This window comes from Oryctolagus cuniculus, chromosome 1 (assembly GCF_964237555.1).
Source record: "Oryctolagus cuniculus chromosome 1, mOryCun1.1, whole genome shotgun sequence".
Taxonomy (NCBI): domain Eukaryota; kingdom Metazoa; phylum Chordata; class Mammalia; order Lagomorpha; family Leporidae; genus Oryctolagus; species Oryctolagus cuniculus.
Window position 1 is genome coordinate 2,684,597 of NC_091432.1, and position 26,481 is coordinate 2,711,077.

The 26,481-nt window shown below is 63.4% G+C and overlaps 1 protein-coding gene across 7 annotated transcripts in view; it reads right to left on the reverse strand.

Moving 5' to 3' along the window:
• The window catches only part of SHANK2 (SH3 and multiple ankyrin repeat domains 2), a 386,561-nt gene that overhangs the window by 299,986 nt on the left and 60,094 nt on the right, over window positions 1–26,481 (reverse strand). For all 7 annotated transcript variants that reach the window (XM_051839167.2, XM_051839166.2, XM_051839165.2 and 4 more), the window contains 3 exons: window positions 26,279–26,446; window positions 18,176–18,292; window positions 12,457–12,534 (listed from right to left, as the gene is read on the reverse strand). In XM_051839167.2, coding sequence (XP_051695127.2) covers window positions 12,457–12,534; window positions 18,176–18,292; window positions 26,279–26,446 — 363 coding nt within the window. The remainder of the gene's footprint in view (window positions 1–12,456; window positions 12,535–18,175; window positions 18,293–26,278; window positions 26,447–26,481) is intronic.

Sequence of the window (26,481 nt, forward strand, 5' to 3'; positions counted from 1 at the left end):
AGAGCCGCTGGCCAGGCCAGGCCACGGAGGGCCAAGGGCCACGGATGACACCATGTGACCTCTGGCTTCACATGCCTGCCCCTGGCCACCACGGTCAGTCCAGTGCAGGTCTTCCTTGGGGCCTCCCTACTCCTTTAAGACAAGGAAGGGACAGTGTCTCAGGGCCAAAGTCAGTCCCGGCCTGGCTCACCCTGGCGTGCTCCCGTCCTGAGCCCCACAGGCAACCCCTCTCACGCACCCCTGTTCTCTCCCTGAAGGGAGAACCGAGCCCAAAACATTTCAGACAAAAGCGGAAAAGCGCCGTCCACGCGCAGCCCCAGACGCCCCGGGACTCGGCATTAGCAGACCAGAGACTCTGAGGCTGGCGCTCCTCACCCGCGTCTGCACAGCCGCTCTACGGGGAGTGGGAGAAACGGCGTCGTCAGGCTGAGCCGCTGCTGTCCTTGGGAGAAGAGGAAGCCTATACAACACGTGTGTGGACAAAGGCACTGCGGCACCACAGCCACGGGAGCCACGGGAGCCCCACTCCAAGGGTCCCACGGCCGCCACAGCAAATCCCGACCTCCTGCCTGGCAGCTGTCATCCTAACCCTGGCCCTGTCGCGAGGGAAGGCAACTCAGATGCTCCCGGAACCGGGAGCGGAAGGGGACCCGGGACCCCATCAGCAGTGCAGGCGGCAGGCTCTGCGGGTGGACCCCACGCTGTCCTGGCCAGGGAATCCCACCAGGCGCGGCAGCCAGCTCCAGGAAGCCCTCCTGGATGTCCCAAAGCCTAGAGTCAGCTTCCAAGACAGGCCTCCCCACCAGGGACTGCAACAGGTTCAGTGAGCGTGGCAGAGGGGACCAAGAGAGACCCACGTGGGCCCCGGCCTGCCGGGGTGGGTCTCCTGTAGCCACGCCCTCTTGCCAGGCCCCTCACCCCCTCCAGCCGCAGGACCCAGCAACTCCTGGCCTGTGTGCACGAGACGGGCCACAGACAGGGTGTCCTCAGGGAAGATGGGACACTCTCCAGAGAGGAAGTGCACAAGCAGTGACCCAGAAAACAAGCCGGGGAGGCAGAGCGACAAGGACCCCGCTCCCGTCAGCTCGGGGGGCGCACCTGCCAGGCCACCCCCCACCCACAACTTCCCCGAAGAGAGAAGCAGGGGAGCGGAAATGGAGGGCCCCTCCCCACGTCCACGAAACCAGGCCAAATCGGACGGGCGCTCCGGGCTCTCCTGGGACGCCGGCCTGTCCCGTCAGCCCTACTCTCTCCATGACTCCTCGCGGCCTCGCTGACCACTGCTCTCGGGCTGCGCATCTGAACACTTCGGCCTCATGGCTAAGAGGCTGCTTGGGACCTGAACCCCGTATCCAAAGGCCCGGGTTCGACTCCGGCTCTGTCTCTTGATTCCAGCTCCCTACTGATGCACGCCTTGGGTTGGGGGGGGGCGGCAGGTGATGGCCCCGATGCTTGGGCCCCTGCTCCCCCACTGTGGGAGACCCACCTGGAGCCCCAGACTGCCAGCTTTAGCCTGGCCCAGCCCTGGCTGCTTAGGCACCTGGGGAGTGAACCAGCAAAGAGGATCTCCCCACCCCCCAACCCTTTCATATACAATGAAAATAAAAACAATTTTAAAAATTAAATAAAATCACCACACGACCCAGCAGGGCCACAGGAGGGGACGCGAGTCCTCCAGGGAGCCGAGAGCAGGCACTCAGGAGCACCGTGTTCCGGTCCACAACAGCCCCGGCACCAGTTCTGTTAGGCAGGAAGTCAGTTATGAGCTTGTGTGTGTGTGACATGAAGGCCTAGAGAAGACATCTATGTCCAGCACATGCTGCATCTCAAGGTTGTCCCAATGGCGTTTCAGGGGCAGCCCGGTATTCACACCCTGCCCTGCCCCCTTCTACCTGATAACCTGCCAGGTCGGGGGGGGGGGGAGGGGGTCCCCAGGTCCCCAGCCCTTCTGCCTGACAAATCTTCCACAACCTCCCAGGTGCAGCCCAGTATCTCATCTCAAACACCCTGCTCCCTTCCTCCTGTCTGATAACATTTGCATCCATAAAGTCCTTTGTTTCAGACCTTCAGGAGAGAAGTTGTTCTATTTACATCCAAAAAGCCCTTTGTTCCAAGAGGAGCAGAGGTGGGGAAGCAAGGCCCATCTCCTTCACACACACACACACACACACACACACACACACACCCCGCCTCAACCGGACTGCGCACTCAGCCCTCTGCCTCTCTGCTGAGCCGCCCGCCTGCCTGGCCAGGTGTCATCTCTCCACTCAACCATGTAACCTCGCTCCCCCACCCGCTGTCCGAGCGATGGCACTCTCTCTCAGGTCCTGTCTAGAGAGGTGCCCATCCGCCCTTACGGATGTCCCTTCCTTAACAAACTTTGCTATTTTACCTCCCACTACTCTGTCTCACGCCTGAATTCTTTCTTGCGCGAAGACAAGAACCCTGCAAATTTCTCCCGTAACAGCTCGGCAGCCAGAAGGCGGAAGTGGTCACACAGCGCGGGGCCAGCGCGGGGCGGCGGCCTGATGGGGACAGAGCTGCACTGTGCTGGGGTCAGAGGTGATGACCCCGCTCACAGCCCCCCTGCTGAACACTTAGAAAAGGCGACGACGACGAGGAGCTTGGCTCTCATGTGTGTGAGCTTCTTAAAGATTTTATTTATTTAATTATTTGAGAGGCACAGTTATAGACAATAGACGGAGAGAGGTCTTCCATCCGCTGGTTCCCTCCCTAAATCGCTACAACGGCTGGAGCTGGGCCAATCAGAAGCCAGGAGCCAGGAGCTTCTTCCAGGTCTCCCACGCGGGTGCAGGGGCCCCAGCACTTGGGGCATCCTTTGCTGCCTTCCCAGGCACATTAGGAGGGAGCTGGATCGGCAGTGGAGCAGCTGGGATTCCCGTGCCCTGGGATGCCGGCCCTGCAGGTCTAGGCTTGGCCCACTAACCTCAGCACAGGCCTCTCCTTTGTGCATTTTAAATCAACTGAATTTCTAAATTATCTTGCAAAGTCAGAGATTTAGAAGTAATGAATATGTGCATTGCTTGCATTTAAAAAATAGCAACAACACACCCAGTGCACCTAAAACACGTGGCCTCTTCTTTCAGCTCCAGGAGTGAGGCAGTGCCTGCACAGCCAGCAGCCTCCCCTGCTCCCTCCCAGGCCCCCAGGGCCCAGGTCCTCCTCCAGGTGGAGCCCAGGACTCCTGCCCAAGCCTCCTCTCGAGGCCAGGGAGGCCTGCAGGCCCCAGACTCAGTCCCCACGTGAATCCTGTCCTGGCATTCCATCTGACGGGCACCAGCCCATCCCATCACAGTCAAGCCAGGACCAGCGGCGGGAACTCATGGCTTAGGCATCCAAAGGTGGAGAAGATGTGGCCGCCTCGGCATAGGAGCTCAGCTTCCATAATGGACGCCGGTTCGAGTCCCGGCTGCTCCACTCCCAACCCAGCCCCCTGCTAACGCACCTGGGAAGGCAGTAGAAGATGGCCCAAGTGCTGGGGCCCTGCACCCACGTGGGAGAATGGACAGAGCTCTGGGCTCCTGGCTTGGGCCTGGACCAGCCCCAATCATTGTAGCTATTTGGGGAGTGAGCCAGTGGATTGAACATAAATCCTCTCTCTCTCTTGCTCACTCTCTTGCTCTCACTCTCCCCTTCAAATAAATAAATCTTTTTACAAAACGAAAAATCCAAGACGCTGTGGCCAAGGCTCCCGATCAATAGTGACTACAACACCAAGGGCGTGTGAAGGGCGGGCCTTCCTCCTCCTCCTGGGAGCATCCCGGCCAGGGCGGGGGCCTCAGCACAGGACGTGCGGGCGGCGCAGCTGGCAGCGTGGCGCAGGGCGCAGCACCCAGGGACCGGGAGAGTCTGGGGGCTGGAACGTCACCGCGGGTCCTCTGGCCACCAGGGCTGCTGGATGGGGTGGGGCTGGGAGGTCACCTGCGCCTCCGGGGGCACCCATGGGGTCTGGTGAGAGGCCTGGAGGGCGGCACAGAGCGTGTGTCCCTGGCAGGGCTCACTCCAGACACTGACAGAGAAGTGCCCCACAGCGTCAGGAGGACCAGCACTGAGCCGGACAGGACGGCCCCTGCGGAGCCGGCCAGGGCCCAGGCCCCCAGAGCTCACTTGGAGACAGCGTTCCGGACCGGGCAGGCTCAGCGCCACCGACACTCATCTCAGCTCCGCCGATCTTCCCGAAACCACAGCCGCTGCTATTCTGTGCCGACACTGGGTCTTCCCTGAGCCTGGGATGCGCGGCGAACACACCTACTGCGCGCCAGGCTGATGACCAAAACACAGGCTCCCCCTGGAAAGGCTGCCCAGGCCTGAGGGGCCTCTCCAGGACACAGCTCAAAGACGCCTCAGACTCCGAGTCTCGGGGCCGGCGCCCAGTGCAGCGGGGTAAGCAGCCGCTGTAACACCGGCATCCCACGTGGGTTCTGGTTTGAGTCCCGGCTGCTCCACTTCCAAACCAGCTCCCTGCTAATGCACCTGGGAAGGCAGTGGAAGACGGCCCAAGTGCTTGGGCCCCTGCACCCGCGTGGGAGACACGGAAGAAGCTCCTGGCTCCTGGCTTCCGACTGGTCTGGCTCTGGCCACTACAGCCATTTAGGGAGTGAACCAGTGGATGGAAGATCTCACCTTCTCTCTCTCTCTCGGTCTCCTCCTGACCCCTCTCTAACTCTGCCTCTCCAATAAATAATCTTTAAGAAACAAAACAAAACTCAGAGCTTTGGAAAGCAGGAAAGATCTTGGTTCCGAGTGCTGCAGTGAACCCCAACAGGAAGCCTCTCCCCGGACCAACCCAGCCCCTGGCTCAGGGCCAGCCACTTCACTAAGTCCACGCAAGACAGAATCAGCTTGCCACAGAGCCCTCGGGGGAGCAGGCAGCACGCCCGGGGCCACGGCTGGCCTCCCGCTAATTGAGATCAATCTGGCCTTAGTAACATCACAGCTCACCAAGACTTCTCTCTCCTGAATAAATATCATTCTTTAAATGCCAGTTCTCTGAGGTTATCCTCGAAATGTTAGAGAGAGACAGACAGACACGAATCATAGACTAAAACCAGCCTCGTTTCCTCCGAAGAGCGGTTGGAAGAGCTAAGGCCCGTGTTCGTCTTCACCATTTGTTTATTTTGCGATGAGCATTGTGGTTCCTGGTCAGTGTGAGCCACGCGCAGGCCCAGTGGAAACAGATCCCGCGGAGGGGACGGGCTCGTGGGACACTGGCGCTGGCCGTGTGAGCCTCCCCAGGCCCAGCAGGGCTTCTCACAACAGAGACACAGCAAGAGAACCGACCGACAACCTGAGCACTGGGCAAATTCCACGGGTGCCCACCACTGGGCTCCTGGGAGAAAGGGCACTCCTCCCTTGGGCCCCCTCCCTGGGAGAATTCCTGGTGCTGTGGCCTTGTTTGAGAGACACGAAGAAAGAGCGCCCATCCGCTTATCTGCTGTTCACTCCCCAACTGCCCCCAAGGCTACAGAACCGGAACCGGCCAGGTCTGTGGGTGGCAGGGACCCAGGGACTTAGCCACAGTGCCGCCTCCCGGGGTCTGCCTCAGCTGGAGCTGAGTTGCACCCCAGGCGTCTGCGGCGAGACCATCTGAACCTGGTACTTTAACGGAGAGCCCAACGCCCAACCCGGTGTGACCTGTTCTGACACATGGCTGCAGCTCCTATCCTGCCCAAACCTGGGTTCTCCTCTTAGAACACCTTGTTAGCCACGCTGCACTAGCGAAGAGACAGCGCCAACACGCACCTACCATCAACTGGGACCAAAGCACGCCGAGGCTCAGCAAGCCTGGGCCTTCCTAAGTGCCCCAAAGTGGGCGTCCCTGCTAGTAGTTCTTATTAGGTTAGATAGGATGGGGGTCACTATCAGCTTAAAAGGGGCCGCTGCTATTAGGTTCTATAGGGTAAGGGTGGCTGCTATTAGGTTCTATAGGGTAAGGGTGCCTGCTATTAGGTTCTACAGGGTAAGGGTGGCTGCTATTGGGTTCTATAGGGCAGGGTGGCTGCTATTAGGTTATACAGGGTAAGGGTGCCTGCTATTAGGTTCTATAGGGTAAGGGTGCCTGCTATTAGGTTATACAGGGTAAGGGTGCCTGCTATTAGGTTCTATAGGGTAGGGTGCCTGCTATTAGGTTCTATAGGGCTGGGTGCCTGCTATTAGGTTCTATAGGGTAAGGGTGACTGCTATTAGGTTGTATAGGGTAAGGGTGCTGCTATTAGGTTCTATAGGGTAGGGTGGCTGCTATTAGGTTCTATAGGGCATGGAGGCTGCTATTAGGTTCTATAGGGCAGGGTGCCTGCTATTAGGTTCTATAGGGTAAGGGTGTCTGCTATTAGATTCCATAGGGCAGGGAGGCTGCTATTAGGTTCTATAGGGCTGGGGAGGCTGGAAGGGAGAGGCCTGGAGCTGTCCAGCAGGGCCAGAGGCTGCTTCTCTGTGTCACCCAGGAAAAGACCAGGCCCAGGCTGCTCCTTCTGATTTTCCTCTCCTGTTTGGGTTTTTCCGGAAACTTCTCAAGGTCTGCAGTCGTCCCGCTAAGCCCTGGCTCCCAGCACGCACAGAGCTGTAGGGCAGGCCCTGTGCACGCAGAAGCAGGGGACCCTGCACCTGTGCGCACGCTGCCACCTGCTGACACGGGCTGCTTGCCAGGCAGCTGCGGGAAGAGACTTGAGACAGGCCCCCGGGAGGCCAGGTGACCCGGGCTGGCCGAGGGCGGGCAGCAGAGACCACAGCGGAGCCAGGAGCAGGAGCTGGAAGTGCTGCCCTCTCCCGCGGGGTCGCTCCCAACGCACCAACAACCCAGGACTGGGCGACCTGCTGCTCCTCCCTTCTTCCTAACCTTCCACTGCATCTGAAAGGCAGAGACACGGCCCGAGCCCCGGCTGCACAGTGCAAGCCCCTCCTCCACACACCCAGCACCAAGCTGCCCGCGGTCAACACTGCCCCCTAGTGGCTGGCCCTAGACGTTACAGGGACCTCGGAGACCAGAAGGCCCCTTGGCCATGACCAAGGTCACGGAGACTCCAGACTGCAGGACAAAGCCTGCGTCCTCCCGGAAACACGTCACGGTGGTTCATGGTTCAGCTCGGTGGATGGCTGCACGAACTGTGAGCGAGTGACAGCCCCCCACACGTGCATGGAGTTCAAACGCTTTCTGCACCAAAATGCACCTGCCTGAGGGGAAGCACAGAGCATGCGAGGAGGCAGCACCAGCACCCGCGGAGGAGCGGCGTTCTCCTGGCAAAGGTGCGGGGGCGGGGCTCACGGTCCCACCTGGCTGCAGTGTGGCCGCGTCTCAGGAGATGGTGCTGGTGCCCGCAGCTTGGGGAGGGGTCTCTGCTCATGGGGACCATGGAGCAGGGGCAGAGGCACTCCTTCCAGGGGCTGGGGAAGGGAGCCATGGCCAGGAGGACACCTGACCACCCAGGAAGTTAGGACCGAGGTGTCCGGGGCGGGGGGCGGGCAGACCAGACGCTGCTGTAGTCCATTTCCTGTGACTATAACAAACCCCTGCGGCTACCCAGGGTCCACCCAGGTCTCCCACGTGGGAGGCAGGGGCGCAGGGACCTGCCCTCACTGCTGCGTCCCAGAGCGCCTGGCGGCGGGAAACACAGGACTCAAGCCAGGAGCTTTGGTCAGAGCTGAGCGTCACGCAGCGACATCACCACTACGCCCACCCGGACCTGGTAGAGACGCTCCGTGGGCTCCCAGCGTTGGAGGCTGGACGTCCATGGCCGAGGCCGGGCGTCCCTGCCTGTGCGGGCTCCACAGGCGCAGACGGCAGGTGCAGTAGGGGGGAGCGGGCAGCGGCCATGCTTCCTACTGCCCGCTCTCGCGAGAACTAACAGGACCACAGGACCCCTTCCCTGAGTGGCACCCCCAGGACCCCGTCCCTCCCCCCAGGCCGCACCTCTGCCCCTGGCACAGGAACCCTGGGGGCGGAGCCCGGACCAAACCACAGCAGGCAGCCAGGTCAGAAAAAGGGAGGAGACTGGCCGCCCGCAGGCCAGCACAGCCACAGCTGGAGGGGCAGGCAGCAGGGAGCCTGGTCAGCACCGGGGTGGACCCTGAGCTCCAGGGGAAGGGGCAGGGCAGGACTAGAGACGCTTCTCATAGACGAGAGGTCCACAGTTCAGGGCCCAGTCCTTCCACGCTGTTGGGAACTGCCCCTTCCCGTCTGCCCCCGGGCACAGGCAGTCGCCGGGGCTCGGTTCCCCAGGTGGAGGTCCATCTTTGTTTTCCTGGAATGAACTCATGGCCAGGTGCTGGCGGACCGCAGTGCAGGCCCCGGCGGCCAGGCCCATCCCTCCCGGGGTGCCCAGCGTCCTGGACCCAGCTCCGCCTGCCCTGTACTGTCCTGGCCTTGCCCTCAGCCCACCACATCCACAGCTTCCAGGGAGGGAGGCAGTGACCCCCCCAGCACTCCAGGTGCACGGCGACCCCAGGGCCTTTGCTTGTGCCCGTGCTGGACCTGCTCCCCCCAGGCACCCACCGGGCCACATCCTCCTTCCCTTGTTCCTGGCAAGACCCTGGCGTCCACAGCACCGCGTCTGTCCGCCGTGCGCCCACGCTGCTTCATGTTCCGTGCTAACAACCCTGACGCGTCACATGAGGCTACTTCGAGAAGGCTGGGGGGGGGGGGGACAGATTTAAAAGGTAACTCGACTTTGTGCAGTCCGTCTCAGAATCTATGAGAACGAGAGGGGTTTGGGAAACGTGTGTGATCAAAATCGTGCGTGATTTCAAAAAAATCGGGGCACCAAAACAGACGTCCCCTTTACCGCCACTTGCCCATCTGCCCCTCGTGGAGGGAGCTGCCCACGAGCGGTGCTCCAGGCACCGGGGCGCTCCGGGAGAGGGCAGATTCAGCCCCGGCTCCCTTTCTCCCCGGACACAGGCGGTGGCTCCTCCACACTCAGGTTCCCTGGGTTTCCACGTGTGACCCAGAAGGGCAACTTCCAGTCCCTGTTCCTATGGGAACGCAGACTCCACACCCCACAGGGGCACGGAGGGACTTCTGCAAGAAGCCACTTGACTGAAAGACTTGGCCTAATGAGAGAGGCAGTGCAGGGTCGCCAGGGCCCACCAGGGGAGGCCAGGCTGAGCCCTGAGGGTGGCAAACCACAAAGGCAGTGCCCCCCGCCGCCACCAGAGGGCGACACAGACCCAGGCCACCTGGGGGTTTTCCTCTGCAAAATCAGAAAACCAGATTTTCACGTGAAATCCCTGGGTGCTTCAACACTGGCAATTAATTAAAAAAAAAAAATCTGGGCTGCATCCACAGTCAGGCTCTGTGGCGTCAGCTCTGCCCTCCGGACGGGTGGCATGGAGGGTGGGCTGCCAAGGCCGTCGTGTGCTCCACCCACCCAGGGGGCTGGAAGACCCGGGACAGCGGAGGTGCCCGCCCCGCCCCCGCCTCACCGGGATGCTTGGAACACAGCAGGTGCACCCGAGGACGAACAGGGAGACCCAAGGGGTGGTCTTCCTGGCCACTGACGGGCAGGGAGGGCTCGGGTGCTGGCTGGGGTGGGTCACTGTGCTGCAGAAGGGTCAGGCCACGGGAGGAAACACCCGTCCAGCCTCGCTCCGAGTCCATGCGCATTTCAACGAGACGAGGTCTGGTCACAGCTTCTGATGGGAGAGGAACAGAGGCCGGGCAGCTGCCACAGGACAGGGCGGCCTCTGGGGAGGGCTAGGTGGCGCGAGGTTGGGGGTGCAGCTCTGAGACGGGGCACGGGGAGGACAGGGACAGACAGACAAGTGTCGCCTCTGGATTCTGCCCATGAGAGCCCCATCCCCCGAGGCTGGGCTGGGGGGACCGCCCGCTCCTGCACTGGGGCCCTCCAGAACTGAGAGGCCCCATAACCCCCTCGGCCTTTGGATGTGATGGACCCCCAAGCGACACGAGCAGGCACGCCGCGCCGCCGCCAGGGTCGTCGGGCCTCCACGCTGGCCGTCACCCAGCCGGCTGCCATGACACGGACCTGTTTGCCCCTCTCTGGCTGAACTGCTGACCGCAGGAGCTCAACGCAGAGCAGGCCGGGGGCTGCCCCTCGAGGAGACACTGGCCCATTTCCTGCGATCCTCTTCCTATTAAACACTCGCAAATGCCGAGACCCGAGGGACGGCCATGACCCAGGCCTACGGAGCTTTCCCAGGATGCACCTGGTGGGCGCCACACCTGACAGGCGCCCGATGGCACTCAGGTCACTGCCACCCTGGCGTCTCTCACCTCACCTCTAGGCATTCCCATCTCAGCTCCGCAGTCCTGGCTCCGGCCTCTCTTCCTCCACGTGGTGCAACGGGTGAGGCCGGACACGGGGCCTGGGGTCCCTCGCCCCTGCCGAGCCTCGTGGCCCAGGGCTGTGCACCGGGCGTTCCTGTGGACCCAGGAGCCCCGCGTCGCGACGCCGCGTGGAGAAGGGCTCAGCGCGGGACAGGCAGCCTGAGCACAGAGCTGGGGGCTGGGGGCACCCAGCAGACCCGCCTGGAGGCCTTGCGCTGCCTCGTCCCTCCTGATCCGTGTGAACACGGGACCCCGGAGCCATCTGCACGTCCTCCTCGCCTCTCCCGCGCCCCCGGCTCTGCTCCCACACAGCCACTGCACTGCAGCCGATCCCAGGGAGAAAGGGCCACCCCTTCTGATCCTTCACCTCCCGGCACCATGGAAGACCTGCTCAGAACATGGCTCCCGGTCTCAGCCGGGCTCTGCCACAGCCACAGGCCACGGGGACACGCACAGGGGTGCATGGACCCCACATCAAGACGCCCCCGACTCACGATGCGGCCGCAACCTCAGAGCCCATCGGCAGCTGCATATATTGCGTATCAGAATGCACATGTCAGCCCTAGGCCACCGGCGCCAAGCCAGGCCGGCCCCCCTAACCACACTCGGGCCCCTGCACGTGCCTCCAGCCGGCAAAGCCACCGGCCCAAGGCTGTTTACAATCAAGCATGGTGTGTCCAACACAACCCCCTGCATCACCATCACCACCAAGGTCACAATCACCATGTCAACGTCACCACCGCCTCCAGCGTCATCGCAATCACCTGGTCCAGACCCGCCCAGTGACGTCATCGATGCTCCTCTTCCTCCTCCCCCCTCAGTGAAGCCACACCCCCAGCTCTGACTCTCCAGGCACCGGGATCCCTGCAGGGCTCGGCACCAGCCCTGCCCACCCCCGGCGTCTGGGGCGGTGGGACTGAGACCTCGTGTCTCTCCCGAGCTCCCGCTGGCCCAATGTTTGGACTACACCAGTAGCCGGCCAGACCAGTGTCCCCGGCACAAAGCCTGCATTCACAGTGCCGCCCGAGAGCCCCCACCCCAGCACCCAGGGGAACCCCGCCGAGCCCCGTCACAGAGGCTGCACCCCGAGCTCGGGGTGGAAGGATTGTGTTTCCATCGTGCAGTCCCGGTCACTCCACAGCACCAGGTGCGCCTGTGCAGGAGGGGGCCGGCCACACGCCGTGCGTGTGCAGAGAGCGTGTGCAGAGAGCGTGGGCAGGGGCCCAGAGCGTGGGCAGAGAGCATGGGCAGGGGCCCAGAGCGTGGGCAGAGAGCGTGGGCAGGGGCCCAGAGCGTGTGCAGAGAGCGTGGGCAGAGAGCGTGGGCAGAGAGCGTGGGCAGGGGCCCAGAGCGTGGGCAGGGGCCCAGAGCCGCGAGGCTCCACAGCCACATGCCTCCTCGCTTAGCTCTGCAGGCACAGGTGCCGCCGGATCTGTGTCAGTGCAGCTGGCATCCCAGGGGTCAGGGCCCATGGGGACAGGCCGCAGTGGGCCGGCAGGGTGGGGACAAGCCACCCACAGTGGCCCGTTGCTCCGGAAGCCACGGGAGGGAGAGTCGCTTCCTGCAGCACCACACGCCACGCCGCGCCACACCTCGTCTGGAAGAGTCGGGAGTGGCTTTATCATCCGACGGCTGCTTCCTGAGCAAACCGTGCTCAGGTATGGGAGGGTTACAAACCAGGAGCACCAGCTGCGAGGACCACAGGACATGCGGAGTGCACTTGAGAACCCAGGTAAGGCGACAGGGCTACCTTCTGCGTTACGCGCATTTTACCACGTTGTTCAGTTTCCAACCAAGGCCCTGGGCTTGTCTGCTTCACCACCGAAGCCCTCGGCCAGCCCGATGGGACATCAGACCCAACGGGGGTGTTGACAGGGACGAGCCCCTCCCCCCAGAGAGGCCCACGGAGGTGGTCCCGCAGCTGCCCCCGCCAGACGCAGTCTCCCGCGTGGCCTGACGGGCAGCAAGCCGACCTGGGCGGGCCCCGGGGACACACCTGGGGCAGGTCGGCGGCTCCACCGCACAGGGCGGCCCCCGCCCCAGAACCCGCGCGCCACGGGGAGAGCCAGCTGCTGTGGCCCCCACCAGCGCCACACGCAGGCAGGCGCTGCCGTCGCCCACGGCTCAGGCTCAGGCTCAGGCGCGCCCATTACCTGGAACGGAGTCTGGCTGTTGTAGTTCTTCAGTTCTTTGTTGCCCCCTCGAAACAGCAGCACCCGGGCACAGCTGTCCTGCGGAGCGAGAAGAGGAAGCCGCGGGTCGGGCGGGGGCGCAGGCCCGGCCCCAGCTCCCACTGGAGGCTGGCAGCCGCAAAGCAAGGCTCGCTCCCCAGCGAGGCAGGGACGAGCCGGGGACTCGGAGACCTGCCTGCGGAGAACGGCAGGACCACGCCGATTAAACACGCGCCCCAGGACAGACAGAGTCCGCTGGTACTTGAAAGCTTTTGCTTCTTTATTTGAAAAGCAGACTGACAGAGAGGGAGGGCGGCACAGCTTCCAGCCACGGGCTCCCTCCCCGGGTGGCTGCCACGGCTGCGGCTGGGCCAGGCTGAAGCCGGGAGCCTGGAGCTTGTAGGACTTCCGTCGGGCCGGCGCTGTGGCGCAGTGGGTTAAGCCGCTGCCTGTGAGGCTGGCATCCCACTTGGACGTCAGTTCGAGTCCTGCCAGCTCCACTTCCAATCCTGTTCCTTGCTAACAGCCTGGGACAGCAGTGGAAGATGGCCCAAGTGCTTGGGCCCCTGCACCCACGTGGGAGACCTGGAAGAAGCTCTTGGCTCCTGGCTTCAGCCCGGCTCAGCCCCGGCTGTTGCGGCCATTGGGGAGTGAACCAGCCGATGGAAGATTCTCTCTCTCTCTCTCTGTCTCTCCCTCCCTGTAATTCTGCCTCTCAAATAAATAAACCTTAAGGCATTCCTCACCTGTACAAAATATTTAACAAAGGAAAAGACAAGAAAACATGCAGACGGCACACAGGCAGGGCACTATTCTAGAACATTCTTCACCGAGGCGGTGGCAGGACAGGACCAGGCAGACAGACGGAACCCGACAGGAGCCATGTCAGAGTCCCTGAGTAGGAAGGCGGTCTCGGAACACGGAAGAAGCTTGGCGTCCGCAGTGTGGGAACGCTCGGGGCAGGTCTGGAAGGAGAGGAGCTGCGCAGGGGAGGGAGAGGCAGGCACGGTGAGGGCAGGCGCGTCGGCACTGCTGAGTGTGACAGCGACAGCAGGGGGACTCCTGTCCGCGGAGCGGCAGCACCTGTCCACGGGAGTGGACGTCACTGCTGTGTGTTACAGCGACAGCAGGCCGACTCCTGTCCGCGGGAGCAGATGCACGATGCTTCGGCAGCAAAGTGGCCACACACAAGTGCTGACCATGGCTGGGTGTGGCTGAACATCAGAGAAGCACATTGCCAGATGGACCTGCCCCATCAGGGACACAGCCCCCATCCCAGGCCTGAGCCTACGAGCCCTGAAGTCCTCCCTGCAGGGCTGCTAGCTTCCACCCAAGGGCCTCACCCAAGCCACAGCGCCCAGGCCACGGCCGTGGTCTGTGTTGGGCAGGTGAACAGGCGGAGAAGGCGGGGGAGGGCAGGGCACAGCTGCCCTGGGGGCCCAGGAACCAGGACCACGTCAGGAGCAGTGACCCGGGCTGCCAGGGGTGGGAACAGGAGGGCCAGAGGGGCCGGGTCTCGGGGCTGAGGGCAACAGGACTCTCCACAAGGGAGGCCACCCTGTGCTGCGTGGCCGTCACCCGCAGTGCATTATGGGGGGCAGATTTGATGGGAAAGAAGTGGGAGGACACCAACTGGGGCTGGAAGGGGCAGTGGACGGGGCAGTGGACAGGGCAGTGGACAGGGCGGTGGACGGGGCGGTGGACGGGGCGGAGGCCCAGGTTTCAGGCTTGAGACAAAGTGCCGAGTGCTGGGCAAAGGAGCTGCTCCCTGGGGGCCCCCAGGCGGTCAGCACAGGGACAGCAGACACCCCCACTACAGGCCAGGGCTGAGGGCAGTTAGGGTCTCCTGGCTGGGGCCTGCCGGTTTCTTCTAGAATGAAATGACAGACAGGCCAGCCAAGGTCAGCAGCTCGGTGTGAGAGGTGCTGCTGTGACAGCGTGGGAGGGGGACAGAGGCGTGGCCAGGCCGGGGGCGAGACGACAGTGAGGGTGTGCAGGACGCCTGGGACAGGGCCCTGGGGAGGACGGCGGGGGCAGGCGCAGTGAAGGGAGCTCGGAGAGAGGGCGGCTGAGCAGGGAAGGCGGAGGTCAGTGCAGGGGCAAAGTCGCCGACTGGCCCAGAGCGACGCGGCCAGCGCCGCAGCCCCAGCGGACTCTCGACTCCCCCACGGCACTGGGCGTCGGCGCTTCAACTTCACGGACACGAGTCCCGAGCCCCCCAAACAGCGAGCGGGGACTTGGTTTCCAAGTGACGCCGTCCTTGAACCTGGCTGCTGTGGGCGTTTGGGGGGAACCAGATCTCTGCCTTGTCAAATAATGTTTAAGGAAGACAACCTCTTCTCTCTGTACCTCAGCACTCACAGAATCAGGAGGCTCCAGAGAGGGGCTTTTTAACCTTCCAGACAAACGAGCCCTGCCTGGTCACCTTGGGTCAAACTTCCACAGTCCTTCATCATCCAGGCCGCCCAGGGCCCCTGGGGCTCGCGGCCAGCCTGCGGGAGGCAGAGGGAGGCCCCCGATTAGACACAATTCACTACCAGAACCCTAATTACTTGATTTCACAAGAGAAGTGAGCGAATATTCCACCCACAGTGTGATTTATTAGCCGAGACCTGCCTGTGATTGCCAGACCATGCACCAGGCGCTCCAGACGGAGTGGGGAGAGGCTTGGGAAAGCAAAGCAGCACCAGGAGCTGCACCCCCAATCCCACTACCACCAAGACCACATCACCATCACCATCACCACCATCACCAAGACCTCCACCACCACCATCGCCACCATCATCACCAAGACCACCATCACCATCACCACCATCATCACCAAGACCTCCATCACCATCACCACATCACCATCACCACCACCACCACCACCATCATCACCAAGACCACCGTCACCATCACCACCATCATCACTAAGACCATCACCACCATCACCACCACCACCATCACCACCATCATCACCAAGACCACCGTCGCCATCACCACCATCATCACTAAGACCACCATCGCCATCACCACCATCATCACTAAGACCACCATCACCATCACCACCATCACCATCACCACCATCACTGTCAACATCATCACCAAGACCACATCACCATCACCACCATCACCGTCAACATCACCAAGACCACCATCACCATCACCACCACCATCACTGTCAACATCATCACCAAGACCACCATCACCATCACCATCATCACCACCATCACTGTCAACATCATCACCAAGACCTCCATCATCATCACTACCACCATCACCATCACCACCATCACCATCACATCATCACCAAGACCACCACCACCATCACCACCATCATCACCAAGACCTCCATCACCATCACATCACCATCACCACCACCACCACCATCATCACCAAGACCACCGTCACCATCACCACCATCATCACTAAGACCACCATCACCATCACCACCATCACCACCACCACCATCACCACCATCATCACCAAGACCACCGTCGCCATCACCACCATCATCACTAAGACCACCATCACCATCACCACCATCACCAAGACCACCATCACCACCATCACCATCACCACCATCACCATCACATCATCACCAAGACCACCATCACCATCACCACCACCACCATCATCATCAACATCATCACCAAGACCACCATCACCATCTCCACCATCATCATCATCACCATCAACATCATCACCAAGACCACCATCACCATCACCATCATCACCACCATCATCAACATCATCACCAAGACCACCATCATCATCATCACCATCAACATCATCACCAAGACCACCATCACCATCACCATCATCACCACCATCATCATCAACATCATCACCAAGACCACCATCACCATCACCACCATCAACATCATCACCATCAACATCATCACCAAGACCACCATCATCACCAAGACCACCGTCGCCATCACCACCACCACCACCATCATCACCAAGACCACTGTCGCCATCGGTATCACCACCAACACGACCACTCCATCCCAAGGCTTGGTAAGCAATGGCCCACAGGTTTAGTTTGTCAATAAAGTTTTATGGGAACCCAGTTCCCTTTCTCACTGCCAAATTCTCCAGGGTCCTTGTGTGCTACAGCCATCGAGTGGAACAGCGGTCACAGTGCCCAGGTGGCCCGATAGCCCAATACGTTTGCTAAGTGGCCCCCAGAGAAAGCCGGCTGACAGGTGCCTGTGCGCTGGGGCGCCTGTCCGAGTCCTAGCCCCTCTGCTCAGATCCAGCTTCCTGCCGATGCACACCCCGGGGGGCAGCATGTGACCCCTGCTGGCTTCAGCCTGGCTCAGCTCTGGCTCTTGCAGGCATTGGGGGAGCAAGCCAGTGGATGGGAGACTGACCGATCTGTCTCAGGTAGACAGGCGGATGACTGACAGATACGGAAAGATGGACTGACTCCTAGACAGACAGCTGGCTAACCCCGTGCCAACCTAAGGCAGCACGAGGGCCCTGCCAGCTCCGAGCAGGCAGCTGAGGGGCGGGGACTGCTCTAGGGCACACAGAGTGACAGCAAGAAAGCTCAGCCCCCCCCCCTCCGGGGCTGGACCGCAGACTTCCAGACCATTCCAAACCCTCCCAGGGAGAAGGCCGGCCTCGCTTCGAGACCGTCTCGGGCGCAGAGATTGCAAGCGGCAGCCCGCACGTGCTTTGCCCGTTCTTTTGGTGACAAAGCCTGCTTGAAATCCCGTGGGGAGACAGCCAGGCAGGGGCCGAGAGGACGCTGGCGCCACAGGCGAGCCCCAGGGCGTGGTCTCCTCACACAGCTGGGAGACAGGTCCCACGGTCCCCACGCTCCCAGCCTTGCTCGGTGTCCATGGACCACGGCCTCACAGCCTCGCACCCCTGCACGGCCCCCAAGGAGACTCGCAGAACGCCCCAGAAACCCGGCCAAAGTGCGACGCCCACAGCACCTGGCCTGGCTCCTCTGCAGGCTGTGCCCTAGTCAGCAGGGGACATGGGAGAGGCCAGCGATGGATAGTTCACCCCTGCCATGTCTTAACACCACCTCTGTGGGGTTATCAGGGTGGGCTCCCGGCGGGGGTGGGGGTGGGGATCCAAGCTGAGTCTTGAGAGCAGAGAATTCTGGGAGGGGAACAGCAGAGAGGGGCGGGGCCAGGACGCAGGATGGAAGCCCTGCCTTGACGTGGGAAAATAACGCAGGTGGCCAACGCAGGACGGGCCCGGGACGGCGCCCGACTCCCTGCCTCTGCCCCTCCAGGAGGAGCCTCCCACCCCGCCCACCCGCTCAGCCTGCAGAGCAGACTCGGCAGTGATGTCCAGGACGGACCTGGCCTTGAGCGCGGGGCAAACAGGAGCCCCACCCCCACCCTGGGAGCAGGGCCTGCAGCGCCACCCACGCCCACCCTCCTCCAGCCAGCCCAGGGCACCAGTGCAGGGGAGGCCACTGGGGGTTCAGACTCCCAGCGCTGCCTGCGTGTGTGACTGTCACACAGAGCAGGGCTCCCACGGAGGGGCGAGGGCCTTCCCCACGTTGCTGTGTGCTGGCGGCGAGACCCACGAGGCGAGGCGACAGCGCCACAGGCTCTGACCCGCCCCTGCCACATCCCAAGCTGGCCAGCATGAGGGAACCCACACCTCCCAGGTTCTTGGACGGCGCTCGGCGTGGAGGCGCCAGCACTGCCCCAGCGGCCCCGCCCGTGGGCGCCTGGAGCCCACTAACCTGGTTGTAGAGGGCGCAGATGTGCAGGGCCGTGTTCCCCGAGGCGTTCTGGGCGCTCATGTCGGCCCCGTAGAAGAGCAGGTGTTCCAGCTGCTGCACGTGCCCGTACCTGCAGGCCTGGAAGACAAAATCGAGCCGTGAGCGGGCCCCCCGCTGCCTGGCCACACACTCACGCCCCCTGGCCATGCCCACCAGAGCCCCACGACGTGGCCAGGCCAGTATGCCCCCGCAGCCCACCTGGGTTTCAGACCAGGGGCCTTCGTGGCCCAGGGCGGCCCCCAGGCACCCGGCTGGGGGCTGGGGAGAGGGACCCTCAGGACAGGTGTGGGGATTTGTGCTCAGTTAGGCTCAGCGGGGCCTCCGGGCAAGGGCCCCAAAGTTGCCTTCCCTCCACATCCTGGGTGGCTAGGAGCCCAGAGACACCCAGGCCACCCCACCTGCCTCGGTTACTCCCATGCGGGGGGCGGCCTGAAACAGCAGAGGGAACACACAGCCCCCTCCCCGTGCTATGTCCAGGGCAGCAAGCCTGCACCCACCCTCCCACGACAAAGGGCCGGCCCAGTGCGGCTCTGAGGTGCCCCTCACAAAGGGCCAGGGCAGCCCCGCCAGGACATCCTCTCCCTGCTCCCCAGAGCCCTCCCAGGGAGCAGGTGCACAACCTGGGCCCTCCTCCGGTCAGGCTACTGGGCACGCATCCATGGGCAGGGACCACAACCCCCACGCAGGGCTCAAGGGAGGGTCTCGTGGGACCAGGGGCCCCTTCAGTGCCCAGGAACCCAGCACTGCCCCCTCCCCGCCCCACTCACGAGGGCAGCGAGGGCCCTGGGGAGGGGCCCAGGGCCTCCTGGGGAATGAGGGTCCCGCCCCAACGGTCGGGCGCACAGAGAGTGGTGCGGAGAAGGTGGGCAAATCATCAGCTCCTCGGCTGCCACTCAGGCTTCTGCTCGCCTGCACCTGACAGGGGAGAGGCACAGTGCCCGTCCCCCCAAGCCGGCCACGCGGACAGACGCACCACCCCCGACCACCAAACCCAAAGTCCCGAGAATCCTTGCTCCTCTGCGACCCCGTGCTCCCGCAGGTCCCGCCTGTGGACGCCAAGGCTTTGCTGCCCAGCCCCCACCTGGCCTGCGTTCTCCTGTGGGGGCCACCCCGATCCCCCTCTCACAGGCAGAGGCCCAGTGACGGGGGGTGGGGGTTCTGCCTTCCAGGTGTGGTCAGGGCTGCCCGGGGTACCCCAGGGACCCGTGACGTCCCCAGGCCCAGATGCTTCCCAGAACCACGAGGAGACAGAAGGGCATCCTTCCTTCTAGCAAAGGCGGCAGAAAACCAACAGAACCAGGGGCCGGCACTGTGGCGGGATGGTGACGCTGCCGCCTGCAACCCCGGCACCCCACGCGGGTGCCAGTTCCAGTCCCTGCTGCTCCACTTCCCATCTGCTCCCTGCTGATGGGCAGGGTGGTCCAAGTCCTTGGCTCCCTGCACGCGCGTGGGAGACCCGGATGAAGCTCCTGGCTCGCTGAGGTCATGTGGGGAGGGAACCAGCAGACAGAAGACCTCTGTCTCTCCCTGTCACTCTGCTTTCAATAAAATCAATCAGAAAAGCTTTAAAAATATCTAAACAAACAAGAAAAGAAAGCCAACAGAAGCCTGGACGTTGCGGGGCTGAGACCCTCCACCAGCAGGGACCACAGGCAGGAAACACGTGAGGTGGGGTGGCGGAGGGAGGAGATGAGGGACCAAGCCTCGCGCAGAAGCCAGGACGCCCATGCCGAGCCCCCTGAGCTGTGGCGTCCCAGGCCCGCCAGGGGCGTGGTGCCCCCTCCCTCCGCCCCCACTCCCAGCACCCAGCCTGAGTTGGGGGTTTTGCTCCCTGGACCGACTGTGCCCTGGTGAACCCTCTCTCCCCAGAGGACTCGTACACGGCTGCGGTTCTCACACAGCTGTCTACAAAGGCGGGAATCGTGCGGCCGCCTCAGACTCCCTCCCAAATCCATTCCCCCTCCCCAGCGAGCCTGGGCTTAGGGGGCTGCTGCCACGGTGTCCCCACTGTCTCACCAAGGGTCAAAGCGTAGCCAAAGCTGAGCGGGGAGGAGAGCCGGTGCCGGTGCTGGTGCCGGTGCTGGGATGGATACGTGGCAAGGACAAGCTCAGGAGCGCCTGCCCGCCCTGCCCACCCTTGCCACCACCCTGTCCGACTGCAAACCACGCCAGAGAAGGCAGAACCGGGCTGACACCCGCGTCCAGCAGCCTGAACGCTGTCGGTCACTGGGTGAGGGCCAACCGTGCCAGGCTCCTTGCTCCTGAGCTCCCCGGGCTTGCCGGCAAAGAGCCAGCCCAGCGAGACACGAAGGGGATGGGAAGCCAGGCTGGGCAGCGGCCGACAGCTCAGCACGGAGCAAACGAGAGCGAGCAGGATGCTGGAGGCTGCCTTCTGCCGTCAGCAGGCAGTGACCCACGCAGTGCGGGGGACGGCAAGAGCAAAGCCCGTGGCACGGTCAGGGCATGGTCAGGGCAGTGTTGGTTCTCCACACAGCGAGACAAACAGGAAAACGGTGCAGGCAGCCCTCCGGATCCTCAGGTCCTCCCGGTGCACGGTCTGCGCTGGTGCCGACCTCACACCTTCACCGCCACAGGAGGACGACAAGGGTCTCACGCGGTGCCCGGGCATTCAAGTAACCCAGAAATGACTTAGCATACACGGGGGTCAGTGTGGCTTCTCTCAGGGGCGGGGGCGTCTGTAGAGGTCCCAGATCCAATCCCCGTGACACCAAGAGGTGCCTGTAGTCGGCACAGAAGGACAGAGGCCTGCCTGTCCAGGGCTGAGTGGGCAATGTGGCCACAGCCCGGTAGCCACGAGCACACCTCCCACCCCGCCGTGGTTCGCAATCACCACTCCGTGCCGACAAGAACCAGGGGCCCTGGCAGTAACGCCGATTCCAGGCTGCGGAAGAACCCGATTGTGGCGAACATGGGAGGTCTCATGGCTCCAGAAAGCAACCAAGTGCTCTGACCACGATGGGGACCCCTACACAGGACATGTGGCCGGCCCGAGGGGCTCCTGCAGGGAGAACACCCCCGGTTCCGTCCCGCAGGGTCGCTGGAATCCTGCGGCAGCCATGCTGCCCACCAGGAATACTCAGGAAGCAGAAGTACTTCCTCCTCACCAGAAAGCCCACTGATAACCGTGGGAGCCACTGAGGCTTAGATGCGTCCCCCACGAGTGGGCGGAACAGCCATGCCCGGGTGCTGTCCCCGCACTGCGCGGCTCCGCTGCAAACAGAAACAGGAGCTCACAACTGGACTGAGGCGCTACACACTGAGCACCAAGGCAGGAAAAGCTGGCCGAGCGTCGGACAGCGGCGTCTTCAACCAGACGGGCAGAGCGACCCTCCGCTCTGCAAGGGGAGACGCGGGTTCGGGCCACCGGGAGACAGCGGAAGAGGGGCAGGGGAGAACCGAGGCGTTAACCAAGCACGCACCCCTAAACCCAGGCATCTTAGCTCCTTCCCCAGTGCCTCCCAGGACCTGCATGTGGGGGAGCGGGCTCCACCCACAGCTCACGGGCACGTGGGGAGCAGGCTCCACCCACAGCTCACGGGCGAGGCCTGGCGTGGATCTGGTTGGAGAGGACCCTCCAGGAGGCTCTGGGTTTGCTCCAGCTGGGCCCAGAGTCTGGCTCGTCACTGCCGCCTGCTGGACACTTGCGCTAAAGCCACAGGCCCAGGGTCCAAGCACGCAGACGCCATGCTTAAGGTTCTGAGACAGCTGCACCCGACGAGGTGAGGCCCGAGGTCTCTGCAGACACCGACGGCATCCGGAGAGCAGGACGGCAGGCCCTGAGCGAGGGCAGCAGGTGCACCTCCATGTCCTGCTGCTGGGTCCCACCCATCCCCCTCCCTCTTCCCTTCCCCCATTGCCCCCAGGACCCCGGCTCAGGAGACGGGAAGCTCCGCCCATCTCCCCAAACTGGACCTGAACCCCAGGGTCAGCACACAGCAAAGCAGGGTACGGCTTGTGGGGAGCAACTGGGAGCAACTCAGACTCGACTAAGTTACTGGAATTAAGACTTATTCTATGCATCTGCTCTCCCACAATATGGCGCTGGGAGAGAAGAAAACAGCTTCTACACAGCTGCCTCCAGTTCAGCTAATAAACTGTAGGACTTGCTCCTGATTGGAGGAGAGCAGCGTACTCGGCGTGTGGGCAGCCGAGTTAGGATTGGTGGAGGAGGACTATAAAGGAGGAGAGAGACGGCATGCACCAGGAACATCTATGGGGAACATCTAAGGGGAACACCTGAGCAGCCCCCGAGAGAGCCGGCCGGCGGTGTGCCGCTCCCCTGCGGAAGTGGGGAATGTGGCCAGGGGGAACTGCCCTTCCACGGAGGTGGAAGGGATAGTAGCCAACCCGGGAAGAACCAGCAGCAAACCCGGGGAGGGCCGAGCAGACGAAAGAACAGCGCAGGGTCCTGTGTCGTTCCTCCACGAAGAGGGGGAGCGACATAATGGTGCCGTGACTCGGATATGAAGCCTAGGCAGGGCTTAGTGTCGCTCCTCCACGAAGACGGGGAGCGACACGGCTGACCCTGCAGCCCCTCCTCTGCTGGGCGGCTGTCCTCCCGCTGGACACAGCTGTCCAGCCCAGGACCCCACCGCCGCAGGGCATGTGCAGACAGGAACGCACTCAAGATGAAAACTAGAAAACGGATCTAAAGCTGACCCGGACGTTCTTGTGTTGGTGAAACACATCCAGGTGCTTTTATACCTCTTCTTTCTAATTTCCAGGATTCCCATAACCCACAGGCATGTTTTAAAAATTCAGTGACCAGAAAAAAAATTAGGGTAATTAGTCACACCAAAGTGCTCTTACCAACATCGGCCTGCAGGGGGCAGGACAGCACGTGGGTCTGATGCAGCGCAAGCAGGCACCCAGGAAGCTGCTGGAGGCCCCTAAGCCACGCCCAGGTATGGAAGGGAGGGTGCACTGCCCATGAGCCAGAGGAACCCCGAATCCAGGAGCTCCTGCGGCAGAGCCCAAAACAGCCCCACCCACCCTGCAGGTTCTTCTGTCGGAATCAGGGCTTCAATCAAGAGTCCCTTCTGGGTGCCTCCCCCTGGGAAAAGGAAGCTGGCAGCAGGCAGGGGACAAGCTAGGAGTGGACCCCAAGCTGACACCGGGCACCAGAGGGCAGTGCACCTGCCCGGTCTGCAGACCCAGCAGGTGGCCCAATGCAGCACCCCTGGTGGAGGCCGGGGGTAGCCCAGTGACTCAGGTCAACCCGGGTTGGTGACGCTTGGGTGTGTGGCCTCGGGGACGGGACCCAGCACCCACAGGGACCAGAAATGAAGACCAAGAGCTGGTGCTCCCAGAGTGGCAGCCAGGGCTCCCCAAACCCCCACAGGCAGCGCCCCCAACCTCAGAGCCACGGGCTTCAGAGGAAGAGGGGGATTGGGAGGGTGACTCCCCTGAGACAGCTGCCCAGTGTGGGGAGGGGACTGGGCTCAGAGAGCCCCCAAAGTGGAGCCAGGAGCTGCTCTGGCCCAGGGGCTGCGCAAGGCATAATGTCTGATGCCCTCTGGCACGGGGGACAAACACCCCCCAGGGATCTCACCCAGGCCTCTGCCTGCTGCCCCGACCGCCGTGGGCCAGCACGGCATAGGACCCCTTGCCCAAGAGGTGGGCTCGAGGTCTCAGAGACACACTCAACGTGTTTCAGGTTACAGATTTTCAGGTTACGGAAGCCCAGGTGCGTGCCTCGTCCAGCCCTGCCCCGCAGGAAACACAAGTGAGGCCCGCCCTCGGCACCCTGGTCACTGCCTCGGCCTCCCGCCCTGCCCTGGGGCCCCTGTGTGGCGCAACCTGTGCCCTGGTTGTGGGAACCCTGAGTGACCAGCTCTCCACTCGCGTGGGCCGCGCTGTAAAACCAGCACTAACGGGCAGGGGCCCAGGCGGAGCCCGGGACGGGGCCCCACCCGCAGCCTCCCGGGACGCGGCCCCACCGCAGCCTCCCGGGACGCGGCCCCACCGCAGCCTCCCGGGACGCGGCCCCACCGCAGCCTCCCGGGACGCGGCCCCACCGCAGCCTCCCGGGACGCGGCCCCACCGCAGCCTCCCGGGACGCCGCCCCACCGCAGCCTCCCGGGACGCCGCCCCACCGCAGCCTCCCGGGACGCGGCCCCACCGCAGCCTCCCGGGACCTCCTGCTGTGGCCGTTGCTGCTCCAGGTCTTTGGTGAACCTGCACTCACGTCTTCTGAGTTAGAAAAACCAACAACAAGCAGGTCAATCGAAGTAGAGTTTGCCCAAGAGGAGGACAAATCCTGCCACATCAGGAACCCCAGCAGGCGGGAGGGGCAGCGTCCCTGGCTCCTCAGAGGCCCACACTCGGCCCTGTGCCCGGGGCCCAGCGGCTGCTTCTCGGACAGCTCCCCAGAGACGTGGGGAGGGTGTGGCACCCGGGGGCCCTGATGTCCCTGTGGGGACAGCACCACCTCTCCAGGGGCTGCCTGCACCTGCCGCTGACCACGGGTCAGCCCGGTCTGCTCCTAGAATGGAGCTCACGAGAGTGTGGGCGTCCTGGGCCCCCCTCCTGCTGCCCACCTCCCGGTCACCCCTTCCATCCCCGGAGGCTGAATCAGGCAGACAAGGGACACCGTCCCGGCTGCAGCCCCCATGTGTCCCCCAGCTGGTGCAGCAGTGACATCTGATAGCTGCTCAGGTGTGCACTGAAGAGGGGGGAGATGGGCCCAGAGACCTCTCGGGGGGCTCTGAGCACTGGGGGCACACCAGGCAGGGGTCTGGGGGGCATGTGCATGGGGGGCACCGAGGCGGAGGCAGCCGTCCCAAGCTGAGTCGGGAGAACACCCCGAACCCAACCAAGTGCCCAGGGCCCTGCACTCCTCCCAGGGCCCCGGCCCCTCATAGCGCAGGGGACAAGGGGGCTGCTCCCTGCTGTGGGGGCACCCAGATCCAGGACAGAGCCAGCATGGACTGGTGCACCTGCCTGGCCCCTCCCACCCTGGCCGGTGAGCAGGGCAGCTGTGGCAGAGGGGGCGCACAGGCTCCCCAGGGAAGGCAGTGGAGAGCAGGTGCGGCGCTCCCCCCACCCCGACCTCCGGCACAGGCAGCCTCCTGGCAGGGCTCAGCCAAGCAGAGGGCAGGCAGAGAGAGAGGCCGGTTCTTCTCCCCAGCCGTGCTGCCCCGGCCTCAGGGACAGATTCTCCTCCACTCGTCCTCATCCTGCCCACACCTGCACCTGCCCCTGAAGCACCCTTCCTGGGGGCCACCATGGGGTGGGGTAGGGTCTGACATGCAGGTGCCCTGTGCAGAAACCGGGCTGCACCCGAGTCAGCTGTGTCAGGTAAGTACTCGGTGCTGAGCTCGGCCAGGCTCCCAGGTCGTCGGGGACCCGGGGAGCTCGTGGCTCCGGGGCTGGGGGGCACTCCCGGCCACCCTGGGGGCTGCTGCGCAGAATGGCCACAGTCGCGCCTGATCTTCTGATTTCTCCCAAGAGGTCACGAAAGTTTATTTCTACAAAAAGGCACCCGGCTTTAGGCACGGATGAGTAAGTCACACCCTGCAGCGACTCTGGGCAGGCCTAGTGACCGGTCTGCTGGTGGCATCCAACAGGGCTGCTCCACCCTGTGGAACCCCCTACCAGTGGACCTTGTCCCGACCCAGGCCCCCCCCCCCACACCTGGTGGCCCCGCCCCACCCCAGGGAACCCCGCCCGCCTCACCTGGTGGTCCGGCCCCACCCCATGGAACCCCGCCCACCTCACCTGATGGTGTCGCCCCGCCCCACAGAACCCCGCCCCCTCACCTGGTGGCCCGGCCCCGCCCCACAGACCCCGCCCCCTCACCTGGAGGCCCAGCCCCGCCCCACGGACCCTGCCCGCCTCACCTGGTGGCCCCGCCCACCCCACGGCCCCTGCCCGCCTCACCTGGTGGCCCCGCCCACCCCACGGGCCCCGCCCCCGCACCTGGTGGCCCAGCCCTGCCCCATGGAACCCCTGTCTACCTCACCTGGAGGCCCAGCCCCGCCCCACGGACCCCCGCCCCCTCACCTGGTGGCCCCGCCCACCCCACGGGCCCCGCCCCCTCACCTGGTGGACCTCGTGCCAGCCGTTCTCATCCCGGCAGCACACGGCAGCGTGCTCATGCAGCAGGAGCTCGCAGCAGTAGGGGTCGCCGCCGACGATGGCCGTGTGGTACAGGGGCGTGAGGCCGTAGCTGTCCTTGTAGTCCGGGGAAGCCCCGAGCTCCAACAGGGTCTGGGGGAGGGGGGCAAAGCTGTCATCTGAGGTCT